The sequence below is a fragment of the Trachinotus anak genome, unplaced genomic scaffold (assembly GCF_046630095.1).
Source record: "Trachinotus anak isolate AG129_WGS33_773 ecotype Australia unplaced genomic scaffold, CSIRO_AGI_Tana_v1 ptg000046l, whole genome shotgun sequence".
Classification (NCBI taxonomy): domain Eukaryota; kingdom Metazoa; phylum Chordata; class Actinopteri; order Carangiformes; family Carangidae; genus Trachinotus; species Trachinotus anak.
The window spans coordinates 56,925-77,144 of NW_027273897.1; the positions used below are offsets into that span (position 1 = coordinate 56,925).

The 20,220-nt window shown below is 40.5% G+C and overlaps 2 protein-coding genes and 1 pseudogene across 3 annotated transcripts; 2 read left to right on the forward strand and 1 right to left on the reverse strand.

Annotated features, from left to right (window-relative positions):
- The first annotated feature begins 8 nt into the window (after nt 1–8).
- LOC139615307 (lectin-like) lies at nt 9–3,812 on the forward strand. The gene is made up of 4 exons (XM_071473143.1): nt 9–1,514; nt 1,595–1,706; nt 2,257–2,366; nt 3,250–3,812. Exons 1-4 carry the CDS (start codon nt 1,437–1,439, stop codon nt 3,328–3,330), a joined length of 381 nt encoding a protein of 126 aa, XP_071329244.1. The 5' UTR covers nt 9–1,436; the 3' UTR covers nt 3,331–3,812.
- Nucleotides 3,813–5,831: 2,019 nt separating this feature from the next.
- LOC139615308 (B-type lectin plumieribetin-like) lies at nt 5,832–7,698 on the reverse strand. 2 transcript variants are annotated; one of them, XM_071473145.1, is made up of 3 exons: nt 7,474–7,698; nt 6,378–6,471; nt 5,832–6,166 (listed from the first exon to the last, which is right to left on the reverse strand). In XM_071473145.1, exons 2-3 carry the CDS (start codon nt 6,465–6,467, stop codon nt 5,915–5,917), a joined length of 342 nt encoding a protein of 113 aa, XP_071329246.1. In that variant the 5' UTR covers nt 6,468–6,471; nt 7,474–7,698; the 3' UTR covers nt 5,832–5,914. The 2 variants fall into 2 exon arrangements, with proteins under 2 accessions (XP_071329246.1, XP_071329247.1); XM_071473146.1 differs by lacking the exon at nt 7,474–7,698 and adding an exon at nt 7,147–7,251.
- Nucleotides 7,699–10,157: 2,459 nt separating this feature from the next.
- Nucleotides 10,158–13,460, forward strand: LOC139615310 (B-type lectin plumieribetin-like; annotated as a pseudogene).
- Nucleotides 13,461–20,220: the final 6,760 nt, after the last annotated feature.

Here is a 20,220-nt window from a genome sequence, read left to right on the forward strand (position 1 = left end):
CCTTACTCCTTCCTGTCTGAACAAGTTTTAGGATTATTCTTCTAAACTGACAGTAAACATATCAAATGTGCAGTATGGAGGAAACATATCTAATATTTACTGTTAAATGACACTGACACAGTCCAACGACAATGTAGAATCCAGTATTTTCCCGCCTCAGTGTTGTTAACCTTCCTGGCTCATCTTCTGGACTGTAGCTGAAGCTCAGAGATGCAGGAACTTCGGTCTTGAGGAGTCGTAGCTTTTATTTACTGACAAACAGCCTAAAGTGAACATTCAAAGAGCTGCTACGTTCACTGCTAACTGCTAACTGCTAACTAACGAGCTAACGTTCTGCTCCGGCCGCCAGCATCACCGCTCTCTCTCCGTTTCTCTCTCTTTCTCTCCCGCCACGCACACAGCCTCCGTTCGGAGTTATTCCTTAAAGGAGCTGCTCTGCTCTGTAACAATATTCTGTCTCAAACTGGTCACATTTACAGCAGATCCTCCACACGGATGATAAATCGATGACAAATGGTTCGTTTACTTGCTACAGCTTTACCTTGGTGTTAATGCGGAAGTTTTGTTTCTGCACACGTCTGCGCATGCGTGTAATTCGCGCCGTATCATAACTGACCTCAGAACGGTGGAAACTGAAACACAGACCGTTTGACCACAGCCACACCTGTCAGAGAGCCCAGGATTATCCTCAGTGCACATAAGTGCATCACGACTGTATCTTGTATGAACATGAAGAAAGATTATTCCAGAGTAGATATGTTTCTATCTACTGGAACTGGGTGTGACAAATAACCAAATAAAACCTTGAGAGAAACGATGGAAGTGAAAAGTGCAGCTTCTTACAGGAGAGAAATATTCCTGGAGGGACAGATTTGGCTCACAGACCTCCACTTCAAATCCAGTTGAGGACCTCTTCCTCATTTCCTGCTTAGTGTCTCTCCACTTTCGCTGGGCCTATCTAATACCTGAAGACCTGTCTGATGAACACACCTGTAGTTTGTGTTAATGTGAGTATGTGAGGGTGGCCTTTCCTTTACCTCAACAAGATCTTATTTTCTATCTAACATAACAATTGCGTTGCGGTTCCTGGCTGTCCTCCTGATTGGACTCGGTTCAGCTCTCGCTGTTTCATCTTCCAAAACCGTGTCAAAGGTATGGGTGATGCAGAGGTACTGGAACAATATAATCACATGGTGCTTCTGATGTGGGACTAAAACTTAATCCATCGCTGTTGGTGCAACACTTGAGTCCGTTTATATAGTCCGTATCATAGGACAGGATACCAGTGTGTTTGCTACTTTCACTCTCTCTGTTTACATGCACTCACTCCTTCCCTCTCATTTCTTTACCTTGGCTTCTCACTGTGTCTCCCTCATCAACGTATCTGCAGCTCTCTTGGTGGGAATGTGGCCTCGGTCCACAGCGCAGAGGAACACATGTTTCTTAGGGAACTAATTCACAAAACGTCTGGCTCATATTCATCTGCCTGGATCGGATGCTATGACGGCATAAAGGTGAGACTTTTAGCAACACAAAGGAGCTGATGCAACTGTGGCCTGTGCTTGTAGAAGTAAAGCTGTGCTGTCTCTTCCAGGAGAGAACGTGGATGTGGACTGATGGCTCAAAGTTTGACTACCAAGCCTGGGGTCTTCACGAGCCCAACAACAATGGAGGAGCAGAACACTGTGTAGAGATGAACAAGCTAGGTACAAATATAATTTCTTGATTTAATGATGGTGATTTGTATATGGGAGAGTTTTGTTTTGTCAAATTTATCAGTCTATTTCAAAAATGAAGTTTTCAGCTGCACTTCACAGCAAGTTATTTTAGCACAGGGGCTAACTAGCTAGTTTGGGAAATGTAACATTGCTATCATCTGTGCATTGACCCACTCAAAACCCTTCTCATTAACATTACCCTAAATCACACACATGTGTATTCATACGGTGTATATACAGACACTAATACAGAATATCTGTACAGAGTACTCTGCTCGGCAACTTGCAAATCTACTACCTTTAAGAGAGCACGTCCTTCAAACTGTTAAATCCTTGCAGATACATAGATGGAAAGTTATGGCAATCATAGCTAGTGGAATCACATACCAGACAAATTCTCTCACACTAACATGAATCTGGGCAGAGATGGTAATCAGACTTCAAATTCCCCTCCAGACAATGATGTTTGGATGTTTCAACCTCTGTAAAAAATGCTCTGCTATGATTAATACTTTGTTTGGTTTGCCCTTATACAAAGTGAAAAGAATGGAAAACTGTGGCTGGAATCACATCTACTCTGACTTCCTGACTGAGAAACCTGGATCAGGCCTTGGCCCCGCCCACCACCTGCTGGCTCCAGGTGTCCAGGTGACAGAGCAGAGAGGATGAAGATGTTAGAGGAGGAAACATCAGAAAGACTCAGCCTCATGTTGGAGCCTCAGTCAGACCCAGACTCAGATGAGGAGTCTGTTGAGACCAGAATCAGAGACTAGCAGACGGATCAGAACCGTTAGCGTAGTTAGCATCTTTCATTTGTTCATGTTGTTTGTTAGCTTGTAACTGACAGTGGCTGACACAGTGTTAGTGGTTGTGCTAATGCTAACTCATTGAGTTAGGACAGTTTGTGAGCTTCTGTTAATCCTAGATACAGACTAGTCCATTGCAGTTCTCTTCACCAACTCTATTTCACACCAAAGAGACTTCATAAATATAATTTCTGAAGTATCACAGTTGGAGGGCTGTACCTGCTCACGTTCAAAAGTCAGTACCTTTTGGTGTGACGTCTGTGGCACTGTGACTATAATTACAGGATTCACCCTCTCACTGGATCCCAAACTTTACTGATTAGAAAATTTTATCACTATAAAGTGTAAAACAATGATATCAGGTTCTCATTTCTTTAAAAAGATCACTGACACTCTCAAAAAGGGATGCATCATATTCCTAACAACATGGACACATAGACATCACCAGTATCAGATTATCTCTAACCTTGGTCAGTTTTAATTGTTATCACAACTTATTAGTCGTTAGTCCTCTATAAACAATTTGGCATTCCCTTCACAGGCCATTGTTGTGTGTTTTTCTTGACTCACAACCTTTGAGTAACTTCCCAATATGTGGATGGGACAGGAGGGGAATGTGGAGCTGTGTTTAAGAGAAATGTTTGTCTACTTAATTACACAAGAGATATTTTTACTGTAAAAAGCAATCTGTGCTATGTGCTTCCTTCCTCTCTCTGTTCTTACAGGTAAACGCTGGAACAATGTCCCGTGCTCCTTTCGAAGACCTTTTGTTTGTGTTAAAGACTTGTGATCCCTTCTGCTGCTGACTGTTAAATATGTCTCATGAATCCCTGATGTTGTGTCAGGCTACAGTGACAACAGTGTGAGCTCTACTGACATTTTTTTTTCCTTCTGAAAATATGCAAAAACAAAAACGTATTTTTCGAGATCAAATGCAATGATTGGTTTAGTTAAATTTTGTCTTTTGGTCATTATCATAAGTTTTAATAATATAAACTTTAAGTAAAATATTAAGAAAAGGTGTAACTAATTGAAATATTCTATTACTAGTGGAAGTCATGCACTCACAAAAATAAAAGTATCAGCATCAAAATATACTTAAAGTCCCAAAAGTAGAAGTATTCATTACAAACATGTTTTCCATTACTGGATCATAATAATTGATGCATTACTATTTCATGTCCATCTTGCTGCTGGTGAAGGTGGGGGTGATTTTAATGAGTGTATATGCTGCTGGACAGCTTGTGAATCTTCTCCCAGAATCAATAAAGTATTATCTTAACCCACAGACTTGATTTGTTGATAATCTTTTTCCTCCAGTAAAAAACGGGCCTATAGTTAATCTGTCAGCAGTTACCCACGTTGTTACTTTTGTAACCATGACAACAAAGATCATCTAATGTTGAGGAAGCACTTATTTCAACCCAAATCACCGTCTTTCCCTAAGCTTAACCAAGCCATGACTGCTAAGATCTATTCTGAAAGAATCTGGGAGCCGGTGGAGTGAAGCTAAAACTGGGGTAATATGCTCTCTTTTCCCTGTTTTAAGAGTCTAGCAGCAAAGTTCTTAATAACCTGAAGTCTTTCAATTGACTGCTTTGGAAGAGCAGTAGAAAGAGTAATAATCTGATCTATTTGAAATAAAAAAAGCATAGAATGCAAAGAATTTGTGAATTTCAGCATTTATGGTTCATAATATCATTAAAAGATTCAGAGAATCCAGAGAAACCTTGAAGCTAAAGGACAAGGCCCAAAACCAATATTGGATGGACGTGAGCTTCGGGTCCTCAGGTGGCGCTGCATTAAAAACAGACACCATTCTACAGTGGAAATCACTGCATGGGCTTGGGAACACTGAAAACTATTGTCTGTAAACACAGTTTGTTGCTTCATCCACAAATGCAGGTTGAAACTCTACCATGCAAAGAAGAAACCAGATCTAAACATGATCCAGGAATGTTACTGACTTGCAGTTACCTGGGCGGTAGTAAGAAAGCAAACTGTGATAGAAAATTACAAATAAAAATAAAAAACATCTCATGACACTTTCATACTGTCAGGACATGTCCAAACACTTCCTGACTAAGGCGTGTAGATTTCTGAAGAACTTCAGTGCAACAGGGTGGAGATTCATAAGTGAATGAGACTTTACCACAAGTTAAGTGTAAACAGCTTTCAAAACATGGTGGGAGGAACATCCTCAAGGCCCTGAAGTCAATAACAGAGCTTTGTTCTAACACATACAGATATGGCTAAAGTTTCATTGTTGTTAAAAGAGGTGATGCAACACAGTGGTAAACATGACCCTGTCCCAACTTTGTTGAAATCTGTTGCTGGCATCAAATTCAAATTGAGCAGATATTTTTCACAAAACAATAAAGGTTCTCAGTTTCAGCATTTGATATGTTGTCTTTGTTCTATTTTCTTTTCCTTTTTGTTGACAACAAGCACATCCATGCAGTGCATCACTCCTGCAATTCCAGACATAAACAAACATAAACATGAACAACGTCAGGGGCATTGCAGACGAAAGGGTACTTTTCAGTTGTTTTTCTCAAATTGTCCATTAGATGGCGTCACTTTTCAATTATAGAGTCCATTTGCTCCAGTTCTTGTTGAAGATATGTCTTTTACTTTTTAATTGGTATGCCAGTTTTTCCATTGAATAAATATCCTGGATGATTTCAAACCAGTGCTCTTTCCCTGGAGGTTCAGTTTTGTACCAGTTTCTAGTTAGAGCTTTTTTTAGCCGCCAAGAGTAAACTTTTTTAACAGATACCTGTCTTTTTTTAACAGTTTCTCCAATGTTCCCCAAGTACATCACCACACAGCTATTTCGAATACTATGACCCATTATGTCATTAATAATTGTATTTACAGTTCTCCAGAAAGGTGCGAGCTTCGAGCAGCTGCAGAAGACATGAGTGTGGTTGCTCTCCTGATCACCACAGAGCCTCCAGCGTGGTCGTGTGTTGAAACCAAACCTACCTGCCTCTCTGTATGTTGTGCTATCAAGTTTTTTGTTATTCTGAAGAATTCTTGAATATTAGTTTATGGAGCATCATGAGTATCATAGTGCAGAAACATGACTGTTATTATAGTAACCATGGCAATGAAGGTATGATGCTGTTGGTACAGTCAATGTGTTTATTATTGTAACCATAACAACAGAGGTCCAGTATGCCTACCACCGTTGGGGCGCTATTTTAATTGATCAATATTTGTGATGAGTTCGGGCAATTAATTATAAATATACAGTTTTTCTCTAGAGAGTAAAGCAAACACAATTCCACACATAAAACAGTGAGTAATTAAACATCAGAGCTCTTTATTTCAATCTCAGAGCAAACCAAGTTTCATCATCGTGACTTCTGTCTGAAATGATCCTTGCTACTTTTTTCCAGTGCTCCAAATTCTCCTTCCATTCTGGTCAAGAACCAGCTGACCTTCATTAGTCAAGGTCAGGCGCATTCTGCTGGAGCATTGGTTTGAGTAGGTGCCAGAGGCCCACACAGCCTGATCTTCTTTGGTGTACATCACCAGGTTGTTATCCTGTTGCAGAAGGATTCGGAATGGGTTTTTGCCGTGTGTATCCGATGCCCAGATGGGAGACCAGGTGTAGATGACAAAGTTTCCGTCATGCTGTGAGGGGAAAAGAAATTATGAAGTTCAAATAGAAATATGTTTTTTCTTAAATATATTGATTTAAAAATAATACAAGTAAGAAATGTTATGCTGCAAAAATCACACATTAAATCACAATAAAACAAATCCTCTGACTCATTAGGAGGGACAGGTATTTAAAGTATACTGTATAGTTTGATAGACCTACATAAGAATATTTGCTTCCCACCTGGAAGACGGCTTTGTAGTTTCCGTCTTCACTGGTGAGGTACTCGCCCTGACGCAGCTCCTGGTCAGTGCTGATCGAGTTCCTGTTCATGATTCTGGTGCCAAAAGGGTTAAAACTGGTTTAGTGAGTCAAGCCTCCACCAGTTCCTGCTTTTGTCAGAGGACTCCTCTGGTGTGCACATCCACATGAACACTGTCCTCCTGTATACAATAGGTCGTCTGTGCAGCAGGTTATGACCTGGGCTGCATATTCAAAAGTAACACATTTAACTTATTAACTTGAATTGTTTATATTATTCTTTTTTTTTTTTTTTTAAATGTCTGACAATGTCCTCGTTAATATGTAATCACAAACTTTAGGTCCTTTATTACAATAAAGAATACTAAATTTCATTTTTAAAACATAGACCCTTTAAAACCAGTGATGTGTAATTGGATCCCTTCACAGTCACTTCCCTTCTCACTTTTACACTGACGAACACTGCGTTACCTTCTTCATACAGTATTACCCTAAATATCCTGATGCAATATGACATGTTTTAATAAATGCTGTAACACACAGAGAGACTGTGTTAACATGGGAATAAACTCTGACAAGGCAAGCTTCAGGATGTGTCAAATGACACATCTGAAACCTGACACCAATGTATGGAAATGTAATAGGTTACAGATTACTAATTACTCTGTTAAAAAATCAATAAATTATTGTTGTTGTTTTAATTATTTCATCACAGTAATGTAACTTATTACACCTGATTACTTTTCAGTACCATTTATTTGGTCTGTCAGTGTAGAAATTTCCCAACCTGATGATCAACCTCCAGGTTAATATTTCATGAAAACACACGAAGCAGAATGAAGCTGAAGACTGTTAGACCTCACACCTGCGCATGTTGTTCAGCTGTCGTCTGTAGAAGATTTTTAAGGCAAAGAATATATATTCAGATGGAGCCCCTTTGTAATCACCAACATTTTGATAAGTATTAGGCTGTAAAATATTACGATTACATTTATGTTGTCATTGAATTACGCAGCTCAATCCCGTTAACCAGTTACTGCATGAAACAACAGCTTCCTGCTCGAGTGGATTTACTCACCGTGATTTCAGGTAAAACTCCGCAACCGCAGGTTCACAGTTTCTCAGCGGTGCTTAAGTACCACAGGTGATGCTCAAGGGACCGCCCACCGTGACGTCACACACTGTGTGTGTGTCACTCACTGTTCAACAAACTGTTTTGTGTGGCAGACTCTGAACCTCTGTTTATTGCATGATTCTTGAAAAGTGTGACTCAGGCTGTACCTGGTGAAGTGTCTCCAGGTGGGTTTTGCTGGAGCAGTGGCCTGAGAATATAAAGAACAAGGAAGGAGGAAATAGAAAAAGCTTGTATTTTTTTGGAGACGGGGTTGTATGTTTAATGTTGAATTAAGTAAGTAATAATGAAAGTAAATAAGATACGTTTTTCCCATTTCCTTGTGCTTTGTTTGAGTCTGCAACACAAATGTGAGGAACAAGGAACAAGGAAATAGAAAAAGCTTGTATCTGACAGTTCTTTGGTTTTTTCATCAGTAAATTTAATTCAGCAGCAGCTGTGCAAATGTCCCTGCTCTGCCTCACCATGTGCAGATGTGATCTTCAGACAGTCGCTGCTGAGCCACAGTTTCCAAAGAAGGCAGAAGGAGAGTGTTGGTGCTGAGGAGGTCGTCAGTGATTTCCATAGGTTTTCATGCGTGATGCTGTGATTGAATCTACAAATACAGGTCACTGACATCTCTCGACAGCCGGTGTAGTGTTCTCTTAGAAGTTTAAAAGCAGCTCTTATATTCCCTGATCCACAAGTAATTTCAGGTAGATTTGTTACAAACAGGTGATGTAAACTTTCTCCTTTGTCGTGTAACCCTATTGGCTGCAGTGATATTTTTACTGAAGCGAAGGATCTGAAACCTTCTTCCATCACTGGACAGTAGAGATGAAGTCTGAACAACTGCAGCCTGTTGATCTGTTTCTCAGACCAAAGACCTGCTACAACTCCAGTCCCATTCCTGCTGTGTTGTATTGATGCAGTACATGAATGAATGAATGAATAAATGAATGAATCCATTCATTTATAGACAGATGTGCTGCATCTGTCTGGGAGAATATTTTAACCTCTGACTTAACTTTTGGTTCATTTTAGAAGATTCTCAATCCTGCAGACAAACAAAGTGAAGCTGTTATAATCAATGTTTTAATGACTCATTAATTATTACAGGCTCAGACTCGACCATAAGCAGAAACCCAAACGTAGGTGTGTTCATGCAGGAGACCCGGGTCCAGGTGAGGCTGACGTCACGGCGGGTCTCCTCCTCCACGGCTCTGCAGAGAGCGGGAAAACTGCGCGGCTGCTTCTCACCCGCGTGGAGTTTTAAAGTCGTTTTCGGCCGCGGCGGGTAAAGTGTCTGATGCAGCAGCAGAAGTTGTGTTTATTGCTTCCGGTGTCTCCGCCATGATCATGTGACAGGCTGTTCAGCACCTGACACACCCGGAAGTTTCTGTCATCGATGGAGACAGGTGCGTCTTTCTTCCCGCCGCTTTGAGTTACATTACTGTGATGAAATAATTAAAACAGTTACATAACTTATTCGTCTTTGACAGAGTAACTAGTAATCTGTCAGTAGTAATCTGTCACTAGTAATCTGTCAGTAGTAATCTGTAACTAGTAATCTGTCACTAGTAATCTGTCAGTAGTAATCTGTCAGTAGTAATCTGTAACTAGTAATCTGTCAGTAGTAATCTGTCAGTAGTAATCTGTCACTAGTAATCTGTCAGTAGTAATCTGTCAGTAGTAATCTGTCAGTAGTAATCTGTCACTAGTAATCTGTAACTAGTAATCTGTCAGTAGTAATCTGTCACTAGTAATCTGTCAGTAGTAATCTGTCAGTAGTAATCTGTCACTAGTAATCTGTAACTAGTAATCTGTCAGTAGTAATCTGTCACTAGTAATCTGTCAGTAGTAATCTGTCACTAGTAATCTGTCACTAGTAATCTGTCAGTAGTAATCTGTCACTAGTAATCTGTCAGTAGTAATCTGTCACTAGTAATCTGTCACTAGTAATCTGTCACTAGTAATCTGTCAGTAGTAATCTGTCACTAGTAATCTGTAACTAGTAATCTGTCACTAGTAATCTGTAACTAGTAATCTGTCAGTAGTAATCTGTCACTAGTAATCTGTCAGTAGTAATCTGTCAGTAGTAATCTGTCACTAGTAATCTGTAACTAGTAATCTGTCAGTAGTAATCTGTCACTAGTAATCTGTCAGTAGTAATCTGTCAGTAGTAATCTGTCAGTAGTAATCTGTCACTAGTAATCTGTAACTAGTAATCTGTCACTAGTAATCTGTCAGTAGTAATCTGTCACTAGTAATCTGTCAGTAGTAATCTGTAACTAGTAATCTGTCAGTAGTAATCTGTCACTAGTAATCTGTCAGTAGTAATCTGTCACTAGTAATCTGTCACTAGTAATCTGTCAGTAGTAATCTGTCAGTAGTAATTTGTAACTAGTAATCTGTCACTAGTAATCTGTAACTAGTAATCTGTCAGTAGTAATCTGTCAGTAGTAATCTGTAACTAGTAATCTGTCAGTAGTAATCTGTCACTAGTAATCTGTCAGTAGTAATCTGTAACTAGTAATCTGTCACTAGTAATCTGTAACTAGTAATCTGTCAGTAGTAATCTGTCACTAGTAATCTGTCACTAGTAATCTGTCAGTAGTAATCTGTAACTAGTAATCTGTCAGTAGTAATCTGTCACTAGTAATCTGTCACTAGTAATCTGTAACTAGTAATCTGTCAGTAGTAATCTGTCACTAGTAATCTGTAACTAGTAATCTGTCAGTAGTAATCTGTCACTAGTAATCTGTCACTAGTAATCTGTCAGTAGTAATCTGTCACTAGTAATCTGTAACTAGTAATCTGTAACTAGTAATCTGTTACCTCTTACAGTTCAACCTTCCGCCTTCCTTCTGTGAGTCACAGTAGTGAGTAAATGTCAGTGGGGCCTCAGTGGGGACCAGGTATTCACTGACCTCATCTTAAAATATATTTCACTGTAAATCTCTCAATATTATTAGGAGCAGAAACTGAAGGAACTTTGTTAATGAGCTGATCCAAATACACATCACTGATTATTACAGAAAATTTAATATTCCTTATCGATATCAAGGACCTAATATGTTTATAGTAACATTAACATGGACAATGTCAGACTAATTTGACCCTGGAAATTAACAATTTACAACTTTTGTTCAAAATTTACAATATACCGATTTTATTTTTTATATAGAAATGTGATATATGACAGAGTGGGATAAAGACCTTTTGTTATCCAATATACACATACTCTGGACATATGAAGATATATAAGTTTATAACATATACAAAACACTCATTGTAAAATCTGTATGTATATGTGTGTACATATATTGAAAATATCTATATGATTAATTTTTATATGGTATAACATATTGCAATTATAAAGCTATTTAATTCATATATGCAAGTTTATTAAAACAACATAGCCTACATATAAAAATTCTATTTACATATGTTTTTCTTATTAATTTCTCTAATTTTATACATGTCTGTCTTCCCATTTTGGGAAAGTGGTCTCAGACTTTTGGGCCATAGTGTATATAATATCAACATATTTTGGGATGTATATATATTTATGTAACATCTGACTGCAATATAAGCATACATACATAAACATATATATTTGTATGGCTGGACACATATGTAAATACATGAAATTGCTCCTAATTTCTAATTGTTTTTATATATTATTATTATTACATATGTGTTTTTGTTTTATGTGTACATATATGGAAATTCAATGGATGTTGTTTTTTTTTATAAAATAGCTGGTATTGATAGAACAGACATGTGAGTTGTTGTTTCTGTCTCTAACATTATGTTTTGATAAATGAAACCTTCATCCTGCCTCTCCCACAGTGTTTTTCTCCCTTTACTCCAGTTCCTGTGATGTCGTAGAAACAATGAAAATCTCCTCCTTGTTCATGCTGTAAACACTTACACACCTATATGTATACACAAGCATGTACAGACACACACATTCATGTACGCACATAGACAAGCACTGAGAGACATACACTACATATGGAACAGTACAATAAGCATGTGCCCCTTGAATTACAGCTGGGGATCCAGATTAACTTTCATATCCCTCTCTGGGTTAATAGCTCATCAGAGGAGTCCTCTGAAAAGAGCATCATCTGGTGGAGGCTTGACTCACTAAACCAGTTTTAACCCTTTTGTCACCAGAATCATGAACAGGAACTCGATCAGCACTGACCAGGAGCTGCGTCAGGGCGAGTACCTCACCAGTGAAGACGGAAACTACAAAGCCAGCAAATATTCTTATCTTGGTCTGTGCCAGTTAATTATTACATGATCCAGTTTCAAGTTCTTGATAGTATTAAAGAACTTCCTGTATAATGTAAATACACAAGAGATGAGATTTTGTGATGGTGTGACTAATGATATCCAAGTGACAGGGATAAATATTTTTTGTGTGATTTTTGCCTTTTTGTATTATTTTAAAATCCATAAATGAAAAGAAAAAAAAACTAGCAAGAGAATGTATTCTCCCCTCACAGCATGACGGAAACTTTGTCATCTACAACTGGTCTCCCATCTAGGCAACAAACACATACGGCAAAAACCCATTCCGAATCCTTCTGCAACCGGATAACAACCTGGCGATGTACACCAAAGAAGATCAGGCTGTGTGGGCCTCTGGCCCGTCCGGCAGAATCCGCCTGACCTTGACTAATGAAGGTCAACTGGTTCTTTTTTTTTTTTTTTAACTCTTTATTTATAGATCATTTTCATCTTTTAGTACAGGAAGGTAAAACAAAAAGACAAATACAAAACATTGAACAATTACCCATATTCAAGGTCCGCGGGTGATCAACAAATCCAAAAGACAAAGTATCATACCCAGTACCTGCATACAGTCTCACTCATTAGCCAAATAGGTTTGCCATTTCTGCCATCGTTTTTCCCCTAGATCTTTTTGGAGTCTGACTGAGTAAGTCATTTGCTCTAATACATGTAGTTGTTTTACAATATTTAATACAAGGTGTGTTCCAATTTGTCTCACCCAAACTGGAAAACACAAAAACCAGTCCTACTAGTTACTGTATATCGTCCACCTGCCCCTTACTCTGAGTTCTTATCTGAGTTCTCAGAGTTTTATCTGGGTTAGTTCTCAGCACAGATAAAGTTATCATGGTGGGTGATTTTAACATTCATGTAGATGTTGAATGTGACAGCCTGAGTATTGCATTTAATTCATTATTAGACTCAATTGGCTTGACATTGAATATCTAACAGTTTCTCCCAGAAACCCTCTCTTATCCGACCATTTTCTGTTACCATTTGAGTTTTCAGTCATGGACTACAGAGCATCTGGGAAAAAATCCATTACAGCAGGTGTCTCTCTGACAATACCATCAGCAAATTTAAAGAAAGGATCCCATCAGTACTTAGCCCACTGCCATGTATCAATGCAGTAGGGAACAGCTCTCTTAACTTCACATCCACACAGGTTGATGACCTTGTTGACAGGACTGTAGCCTCACTGCGTGCAACTCTAGACACTGTGGCCCCTCTGAGGAGGAAGGTAGTGAGTCAGAGAAGGCTAGCTCCATGGTACAACTCAGAAACACGAGCTTTAAAGCAAAATTCAAGGAAGCTAGAAAGAAGGTGGCGTTCTACTAACCTGGATGAATCTCTAAAGGCTTGGAAAGACAGCCTGTTGGCGTATAAAAAAAGCCTCCGTAAAGCCAGAACATCCTATTATCCATCATTGATAGAAGAAAACAAGAACAATCCCAGGTTTCTGTTCAGCACTGTAGCCAGGCTGACAGACAGCCACAGCTCTGTTGATCCATCTATACCTTTAGCCCTCAGCTGTAATGACTTTATGAGCTTCTTTACAAATAAAATTGTCTCTGTTAGAGAAAAAATTCACCATCTCCTCCCCACAGCTGGCTCAGATGTACTGTCCAGTTCAGCAGCCTCAGAGTCCACTGTAACTGGTTTATATTTGGACTGTTTCTCTCCTGTACATCTCTCTGAGCTCGCTTCAACAGTTTCTTCATCTAGACCATCGACTTGTCTTCTAGACCCCGTTCCAACAAGGTTGTTCAAAGAAGTTTTTCCTTTACTTGACACCTCTATATCAAGTCTGATGAACTTATCTTTATCAACTGGTTATGTACCGCAGGCTTTTAAAGTTGCAGTAATTAAACCTCTACTTAAAAAGCCTACTCTTGATCCAGATGTTTTAGCCAATTATAGACCTATATCCAACCTCCCCTTTATCTCCAAAATCCTTGAGAAGGTCGTTGTAAACCAGTTATGTGATTATCTGCACAGGAATGGTTTGTTTGAAGATTTTCAGTCAGGTTTTAGAGTCCATCATAGCACAGAAACAGCTCTGGTTAAGGTTACCAATGATCTCCTCATAGCTTCAGACAATGGACTTGTCTCTGTACTTGTCCTACGAGATCTTAGTGCTGCATTTGACACCATCGATCATAAGATTTTATTACAGAGACTAGAACATATGGTCGGCATCAAAGGAACCACACTAAGCTGGTTTAAGTCATATCTGTCAGATAGACTCCAGTTTGTTCATGTTAATAATGACTCCTCTATCATCACTAAGGTCAGTCATGGAGTTCCACAAGGTTCTGTGCTAGGACCAATACTCTTCAGTCTATATATGCTTCCTCTGGGAAACATTATTAGGAGGCACCAGATGAATTTCCATTGTTACGCAGATGACACCCAGCTGTACTTATCCATGAAGCCAGGTGAGACTAACCAGGTAGCCAAGCTTCAGGTGTGTCTTAAGGACATAAAAACCTGGATGAGCAGTAATTTCTTACTCTTAAATTCAGACAAACTGAAGTTATTGTAATTGGCCCAAAACACCTCAGAGATACACTATGTGATAATATACTGACTCTGGATGACATCACCTTGGCCTCCAGTGCTACAGTCAGAAACCTTGGTGTCATTTTTGACCAGGACTTGTCCTTTACTTCACATATAAAGCAAGTCTCTAGGACAGCCTTCTTCCACCTGCGCAATATTGCTAAAATCAGACCCATTCTATGTCTAAAGGATGCTGAAAAGCTAGTTCATGCATTTGTTACCTCAAGACTGGACTACTGTAACTCTTTATTGTCAGGATGTCCCAAAAATTCAGTAAAAAGCCTCCAACTGATCCAAAATGCTGCAGCACGAGTACTGACAGGAACTAGGAAACAAGATCACATCTCTCCTGTGTTAGCTTCTCTGCATTGGCTCCCTGTAAAATCCAGGACAGAATTTAAAATCCTCCTCCTCACCTACAAAGCCATTCGTGGTCAGGCACCATCGTACCTTGGAGAGCTTATAGTTCCCTGTTTTCCCAATAGGACACTTCGCTCTCTAAATGCAGGTCAACTTGTGGTTCCCAGAGTTTGTAAGAGTAGAATGGGGGGCAGAGCCTTCAGCTATCAGGCCCCTCTCCTGTGGAACCAGCTCCCAGTGTGGGTTCGGGAGGCAGACACCCTCTCTACCTTTAAGATCAGGCTTAAAACTGTCTTGTTTAGTAAAGCTTATAGTTAGGGCTGGCTCGGGTATGTCCTGACCCATCCCTTAGTTATGCTGCTATAGAGCTAGACTGCTGGGGGATTCCCATGATGCACTGGGCTCTCTCTCTCTCTCTGTCTCTCTCCCCCTCTCTCTCTCGATGACTTCATGCCATTAACTTTGTATTTTTTTCTCTCCTGTAGTTTGTGCGTCTCCTCTCTCTCCCTCTCTCTGTTCTCATTCTGCAGGTATCTCTGCCTCTGGAGCGGCAGGACCCAGATCCACCACTACTCATCATTACTATTAACCACTGTTACCTGTCATTATTATTGATAACACCATTACCTACACAGCTGTTCCTGGTCTCTCTCTCTCTTCTCTCCTCTCTCCTCCCCACCACCCCCCCCTTTTTATCTCCTCCTAAACCCAACTGGTCGAGGCAGACAGCCCCCCACCCTGAGCCCGGTTCTGTTGGAGGTTTCTTCCTGTTAAAGGGAGTTTTTCCTCCCCCCTGTTGCCAAGCGCTGCTCGTTGTGGGAACTGTTGGGTTTTTCTCTGTAACAAAGTAAGGTCTTGACCTGACCCTGTAAAGTGCTTTGAGATAATGTATATTCTGATTTGGCGCTATACAAATAGAATTGACTTGAACTGAATTGAATTGAATTAAAACTATACATTGCGTTGAGTTCTTCTGTAGGTGTGTAATTAAATATCATAACCTGTGTTTTATGTATATTTAGGGGATATCCTGAATATTCCCCATATGTTTTTAGAATTTTCATTAATAGAGGCAGGCCTGAATTAGGATTTTTTATTGTGATCAATACATTGTCTGCGTACAGAATTATTTTATATTCCTCTCCTCCCATGAATATACCTTCTAATTCTGTCCGCTGACGTATTGCTTGGGCTGAGGGTTCGATGAACAAATTAAATAAGTTGGGGCTGAGAGGGCAGCCCTGCCTGTAACCATGTTGTAAAGTTATAGAATCAGACAGACTGCCATTAACTTTAATTCTCGCAGTGGGGGAGGCATAAAGTGCCTGGATACAGTGTATAAAATCCTTACTAAAATTAAACCTCTTCATAACTAAATACAGAAATTCCCACTCAACAGAATCAAAAGCTTTTTCTGCGTCTAAACTGAGAATGATGGCACTAATTTGGTCTTTGTTAATCTGTTCGATGGTATGTAAGGCTCTTCTTATGTTGTCCTGTGTCTGCCTAATCTTTATGAATCCCGTTTGGTCCTCGTCTATTCACAAGGGCATTACAGGTTCCATTATTTTTGCTAAAATGGTGGCATACAGTTTATAGAATGTAATTAAAACTGGACTCCAAATAAGGGAGCAGGTGATCTTTCATTGACTTATACCATTCTGGAGGAAAGCCATCCGTGCCAGGTGATTTGTTAGTGTTCAAACTTGAGATAGCTTTACTTATTTCCTCCTTTGTTATTGGTGAGATGAGTTTATCATTAGCTTCTTTACCTAGAATGGGAAGGTCTAAGGAGCTCAAAAATTCAGCAGCTGCGTGGTTATCAACCTGTTTTGATTGAGAGTATAAAGATTTATAATATCTTTCAAATGCTTTTCGTATGCTGTCCAAACTGTTAGTAATTTTATTTGTGGTAGGGTCTCTAATCTTGTGGATGGTGTTTTCTGCCTGTTGTTTTTTGAGCTTCCAAGCCAACAATTTTGCAGCCCTAGGGCCAGCCTCGTAATATCTTTGTTTCATGAATCTTATATTTTTCTCCACCTCCTCACCTAGTATTTTATCTATTTCCTGTTTAGTATGTCTAATTTGTTGTATAATCGAGGGTTCTTTATTTGTTGTGTATTTGTTCCAGGTCTCTCAGTTTTTCCTGTAAACCAATTAATTTTTGGGTTTTCACCTTTTTAAGTGCAGCTGTCCTGGCTATAATCTTCCCCCTAAGAACCGCTTTAGCCGAGTCCCATAATATACTGGGGTTTACTTCACCATTATTATTGTCCTGCATGTATAATGCTAAGTCCTTCTCTATTGAATTTCTAAAGGTATGGTCATTTAGCAAACCGGTGTTAAGTCGCCATAAAGTTTTTCGCTGTCTACCATCTAAATGTAAAGTTAGAAAAATCCCTGAGTGGTCTGAAAGATCCCTCTGACCTATTCTGCAATATTTCAGCCTATGTAGATCTTTGTTATACATGAAAAAATAGTCAATCCTTGAGTGGGCTGTGTGTCTTGCAGAATAAAAAGTATAACCTGGTGTCGGGATCTCAAGCCATGGGTTCTGAGAAGAACAAAGGAGGGGCCTGCATGCCCTCCAGAAGCCTGAGTCTCGAGCCAGGCCTTGTGGTAAGAACAAAGGAGAGGACTACATTTCCCTCCAGGCTATGGAGCCAAAACCACCCCCACAATTCACACCTATGTGTAAATTGGAGTTTGAAAGAAAACTCCGCACCGGCATTGGCTGAGGCCAGGCATTCCCAGCAGGGGTCCCCGGTGACGTCACTCAGGTGATAACCCTCCTCCTGCGCTTATTCCTGGGCACCAGGTACAGTAGAGAGCTCCTCCAGCTCTCTCCTGCTGAAAGGGAGCAACCTGCCAACATCTGACCTTTTCCAGAACTTCTTCAGGCCCAGGTCACAGTCTCCAACCCGCGGGCCGAGCACAGATGCTGTTTCTCTTCTTTAGGATCCAACATGGATCTCTGTGCAATCAGCTGATTTCACGTCCTGTGAGGACGAGCCGACTTTGTTAAAGACAAAGTTCACCGTCTCTCATCTGTGATCTTCCCGCTGCCGCCGAGGAACTCATCACTGTCACCGCCAGGAGAGAGACACGACCCGCCGAGCTCCAGCCGAGGACCGAGCTGTGGAGACCCAGAGACTCTCTGTCCTGACTCCGGAGGACCGGAGCCGCTCACAGTAAGAGGCTGATGTCTGGGCAGAGACACAGTTAGTGTAGCTGTTGTATTGTTGTATCTGACTGATAAGTGCTGCAGATCCTGTTGTTTAGATCGTTCACTGTGATCCGCTCAATAAGCCAAATATCTAATTTGAGATATTAATTCGAATTTGACAGCATTTGAAATCAATATAGCTACTCCCCTTCTTTTTCCTTTCTTATATGATGAAAAGAAGGTGTTTCTAAACCCCATCTTTTTAAGTTTTTCATGTTCAGCTCCTGAAAGGTGCGTCTCCTGCCAAAATGCCACATTTATCTTTTCCCTTTTTATTTTAGCTATCATTTTGCTTCTTTTGACCGGGTTATTCAGCCCATTTACATTCAGAGACAGTATATTATAGTGTTGATAATGCGTCAGTCTTACATTTGTGACATTCTTGTATCGCCCCGGACAAGTGGTAATAAACAGTATAGAACAGTGAACTGAACTTCCAACAGAAAAGCTGTCATGTTGCTTTAGACAGTGAGGGGGCTGGCCACAAGGTGGGGCCCTCAGTAGTGGAAAAAAAAAGAAAAAGTTTGGTGGCTCTGTCTTTTGCCCATGGGCATCAGCCTATGTTTTAATTAGACATCATTATAATGAGATAATGGGGAAATTATGATTAGGCTAAATGTCTCACTCATCCCTTGCTGTGGCTCCTGGTTCCGTCCTGCGGTACTCCTTCAACCTCTCCCGGATCTGCTCCTGGAACCGGTGCTTTTCTCCACCGGGTCAGGCCTCCGTTGTCTTCCAGGGTAGAAGCCGAGCCAGCGTCTCCGAGATGTCTTTGCCCTTGGCCGGGGACCTCGCCCACCGTGTGTCCTGGTGTACATTACAGGGTCCGTTTCAAAAAAGCAGCATCCTTGTTAGTGGGTCTGGAAACGTACGCCATTATCTCGTAGTATTTTCTTGATGGGTTTATATTCCCTCCTTTAGTTCTGCACCTCGGTTGCATAATCATGGTCAAAATACACCTGTTTGTTTTGGACACGGAGCTCTTTTTTCCAGGCGGCGTGAAGGGTCTTTTCTTTCCTTAGACAGAGAGCTGGAGGACGCAGACCACCACAGAGCGTGGCGGGGCCCTCGGCGCCATGGCGCGGTGTGCGCGCTCCATCCCCAGTCCTCGGCCGGGTTCATTCCCCAGCTCCGTCTTGATGAAGTTTTCAATAAAGGTCACTGCCGACGTGCCCCCGGCGTCCTCGGAGATGCCACAGATCCAGATGTTGTTGCGCCTGGAGCGCCCCTCCAGATCGGTCCCTTTTCCCTGTAGCGGCCGCTGGTTAGTGAGCAGCGGGGTCACAGCATCTTTGACTCCGAGGTCCCATCTTTCCATGTCGAGCATGTTTTCCTCCTCCTTCAGTTTGACCTGTCACATCTGGTATTTTCCGGTTTACTTCTGATTCCAATCCACACGTTTCCATCTCTGCGGCCGCCATCTTGTTTTGGAGCTTCGCTAGCTTCAGCCTCCGTCTCGGATTCTCTTTCAAAGTTACTGCGTAGTTCATACCCTCCTTTCTTGACTTTGTCCCCATTCATCGTCGAAGCGAGATGTAATTTGTTCGTTTGTGTGTCGTATTAATGAAAACTGGATTTGAGGCTGATGCCCGGAGCTCAGTGACTAGCTGCCATGCTGTGGAAGTCTGAAGGTCAGCGGGTTCCTGAGCAGGACGGAGGAGAATCTGGAGCTGGAAAGAGGAGCAAGGATTTTATTCAGACAGAAGTCAGGATGGTGAAACTTGGTTTGCTCTGAGATTGAAATAAAGAGCTCTGATGTTTAAGAACTCACTGTTTTATGTGTCACTGTGTTAAACTTTACTCTGGAGAGCAAAACTTTATGATGTTAACTGCCTGAACTCATGTCCACTTGGACTCAAAGGTCAAAGGTCTAACAAGAAAAAATGATGAAGTGATGACATTTTATATCCAAATGGTCAAAGGTCAACTTCACTGTGACATCACTGTGTTCTCTAAAAACACTTAAGCCATTAACTGATGTGCTAGTTCTTTACTTTTTAATCTTTTCATGTTATATATTAATTCAACTACATAAATTCATCCTCAGATCCTCTACAAAATAAATCTCATATTACAGTTAAATTACTTATTATTTCATATTATATATTCTCTTTTGTCTAATTTCAAACACACGGTGGCTCCAGGGGAAACTGTGTGGTTTGTACATTTTATCTCATGGTTCGTTGGCTTGTGTCTGTCACTTTATTCCCCTTTCCTCTTTCTTCTTCCTGTGAAGGAGCTTCTGTTTTGATAAGAGC